The sequence below is a fragment of the Pseudorasbora parva genome, chromosome 8 (assembly GCF_024679245.1).
Source record: "Pseudorasbora parva isolate DD20220531a chromosome 8, ASM2467924v1, whole genome shotgun sequence".
Taxonomy (NCBI): Eukaryota; Metazoa; Chordata; class Actinopteri; order Cypriniformes; family Gobionidae; genus Pseudorasbora; species Pseudorasbora parva.
The window spans coordinates 35305355-35308684 of NC_090179.1; the positions used below are offsets into that span (position 1 = coordinate 35305355).

The 3330-nt window shown below is 44.8% G+C and overlaps 1 protein-coding gene across 1 annotated transcript; it reads right to left on the minus strand.

Annotated features, from left to right (window-relative positions):
* Positions 1–414: 414 nt before the first annotated feature.
* On the minus strand, positions 415–3087 carry zgc:114130 (uncharacterized protein LOC570332 homolog). Its single transcript, XM_067451810.1, has 2 exons — positions 2931–3087; positions 415–1990 (listed from the first exon to the last, which is right to left on the minus strand). The coding sequence occupies exons 1-2, from the start codon at positions 3048–3050 to the stop codon at positions 851–853; spliced, it is 1260 nt and encodes a 419-aa protein (XP_067307911.1). The 5' UTR covers positions 3051–3087; the 3' UTR covers positions 415–850.
* Positions 3088–3330: the final 243 nt, after the last annotated feature.

The window sequence follows — 3330 nt, forward strand, 5'->3', positions numbered from 1 at the left end:
ATAAAGTCAAATCTAACTTTCAAGAAACAGTTGCTTTATGATAGTACACAAACTGTGGAGTAACCAAAAAAAATAAAAAATTTAAAAATAAAAAAAAATTAAGTTTGGTCTCTAGTAAGAAAGAGTACAAGGAATCTCAAATATTGAAAATGACCTTTAAATGGATAGTTCACTCTAAAATAAAAAAATCTGTCATCCTTTACTCACCCTCAAGTTGTTTCAACCCTGTATGAATGTCTTTCTTCAGCTGAACAAGGGAAGATATTTTGAAGAATGTCAGTAACCAAACAGTTAACTGGAGCCATTGACCTCCATAGTAGGAAAAAAAAAAATACTATGGAAGTCAATGGCTCCAATTAACTCTTTGGTTACTGACATTCTTCAAAATATCTTCCCTTGTGTTCATCTGAAGAAAGAAATCCATACAGGTTTGAAACAACTTGAGGGTGAGTAAAGGATATCAGAAATTTCATTTTAAAGTGAACTATCCCTTTAAGACCTGGTCATAACCTCTCTTTGGCTATTTCGGTACAATAATATCGTAAATAGCTGATTGCTAAATGCATCTTAAAGTTAACAGCTTCAAACGTCACTACACATCTTGATGCCAGAACTTTGCAGGTTGTAAAGTCAAATCTTTTCCCTGCTCGTCATTTCAGTCATCAAAAATAAAACATGGCGAATCACTCTACTTAAAAGCACATGAAACCCCACTTATAGAATCATTTCAACATTCAGTACCTTCAAACAGTATGTTTCACTCAGAGCTTAACTAAAATGTCAAGTATCAGCCATTTAATACATCGGGTATACCACAGTATACAGTTCAGTCCCTGTGAGGAGTGACAGTCTACAGGAAGAAGCTTGTGCTAGAGTTGCTGTGTTCGTTGTAGACGACGTCATCCGGAACTGAAAGCTGGCTGAAGATGGGAAGTCTGCGCCCGCCGGCATCCGGCCCGAAGGAGGATTCAGACCCGCTCATGCTGCTGGATGAACTGCAGCTGCCGCCCTCGTGGTCTGAGAGAGAGGTGTGGGATAGGCTTCGGAGGCCTAGAGAAGTGCCACCGGTGGGACTCTGTCGAAGGCAGCCCTCAGGCTGGGAGGAAGCGAGCTGGGTGGGCGACAACGTGGGCGTCAGTCCCAAGTGCGAGTACCCGGAGTCAGGGGAGGGAAGAAACTGGGGGTGCAACTCTCGAGCCTGGTCCAGAAGAGTGTTGGGGTCGACGTCAGGGAAGGCCAAGGAGAGAAGGTCAGAGATGGCAGCTGACGGAGTCGAAACGGAAGGTGCGCGCAGGAACGAGGAAGGCGCTAGAGGGGCTTCCAGAGGTTGGGGAGTTGTGGGAAACCCAGCAAAGCTGAAGCTCTGTTTGAGTAGGGGAGGCCGTTGGACCATTGGGTGTGGGGTCTGGGCTCTGGCTTGTGCGTTGTCGTCTTCGGCGTTGTGAACGAAATGGCAGCGGATACCGTAGGGGCAGAAGCCAATCGAGTGGAAGGTGCGGCAGGGTTCGGTCTTATATTTCGGGTGACGGTTGAGGTCTCGAAGCTCATCAGGGCCGTGCGCGAACTGACACTTGCCGCCGTATTTACACACGCCCCTTTCAGCAAACGTGCGGCACAACTCGGTCTTGTAACGCGATGATGTGGCCGAGATCGGAGATGTGGCTCCAGACAGGGAAACGGCACTCGACGTGACTGAAGATGGCTTTAAATGGCTGGGTTCGGCGGAAGACCAACCAAGACTTCCAGTGTTGCCCTCCACCATGCTAACGGAGCGCTCCGACCAGAAGGGCGTCTTGCCCCACTTTGACTGAGATGATGCTTTCGGGGTGCCCCAGTAGGTCGTGTTCATGGTTCCACTCTCAATGCTGTCAATAGAAAGTCCCGAACCAGTGGAGGAAAGTGTGCAGGGACTGTCGGGCTTCCTATATCCCACAGCAGCAGCTTGTGCAGAGGTCTTCATCGGCTCTCGAAGATCAAGATTTAAAAGGTGCTGCAAGGAGAAAGTTAAAAGGGTTACATATCTCGAACGAGATGACAAAGCCTTGCAGTTTCATTTAAAACGTCAAGAATTTTACTGCACATCCATGGTTAGTGATAAGGAGTCGGACTCGTCTTCAAACTTCAAAAGAACCGGTTTAAAAACGATTCATAGCGTCACCGAGTGACATGCATACACACACACACACACACATTTTGTCTTAAAAGTTGTATTATTATTACTATTTGAACAAGCAAAAACTTCATTCACGTCAATTAGCTGTTGCAGCTATTATTCAGTTTCAGCAACAGGTTCTACTGAGTCGACTCAATAGAACGATTCGTATGCACATCGGAGACTACAACTCGCAAGGTTTCAATTGAGCGCAGCATGAAGACGACTGAGATTTTAAGTCTTGAAGCATAGTTTGCCTTCCATTCATGCATTCAAGTTAAGAATTAGATAAACGTGAACCAAGGAAAGACTTTTCAGCGGCAAGTTTTTCCCGTCAACTTCGGCCAATCGCGTTGTTTACGTTTAAAAATCAAACGAAGTTTAAATATTTGTGCACCAACTCTCAACAATTCGACAAACATTTAGCGCTTTCATCTAGTAATGTTCAAGCTCCATACATCCCAAAACCAGCACAACATTACTATAACGTCTGATTGTAATAAAAAATAAAAAAGGCGCTCGTGGCCCACGTTCCCTCCCTGCTTGGAGAAGTTGCTAGCATTCTCGTTTAATTGAGTCGATCAGTCATCTCGAACCCTTCTGAGAACGTTTGCATTAGTTTTTATCCTGCAAAAATCCATTTATCATTTTTCCTGCAAAATGCATTCAAATGCATAGAAAACAACCCGCACTAAAAACATGATTCTAGCCTATTTAGCTCAGTGATGTCCCAAAACAACCACACTTGTCGTTGCTAATTCATAACCGCGAGATCTACCTTGCACAGGACATCATCCAGGTCAATAAACTGATTGAGCGCGTAGGATGGCATAGTCCTGACGAAGACTTTATTTGACGATTCCTCCGTGATCCCACACAACTCCCTCGTAGTTTTCATGAACTTCACGCTTTGGGCTCAGCACGTGTTTTTAAGTCTGCTGTACGGCGACCACACCTCCGCGTTGTCTTCGCTCCGCCCACTCACACTGAAGCGCGCGGATGAGTTCAGTTGTTTGTTTTTGTTTATAATCCCCTATATTAGGAACACATAACGCTTGTTTTCTGTGGTTTATACATTTTAATCGTGGACTTTATCATCAGATTCTAACGGCATCACACTTATAGTAGGCTAGGTAGCTGTTGTTAGTAGTAAATCAGCATATTGGGGCATATTGTCA

Coding starts and splice junctions, on each gene's coding strand:
- zgc:114130 (XM_067451810.1), bottom strand. CDS start 3,050: ATGAAAACTACGAGGGAGTTGTGTGGGATCACGGAGGAATCGTCAAAT. Junction 1,991..2,930: donor TGGATGATGTCCTGTGCAAG/GTAGATCTCGCG, acceptor TTCTCCTTGCAG/CACCTTTTAAATCTTGATCT.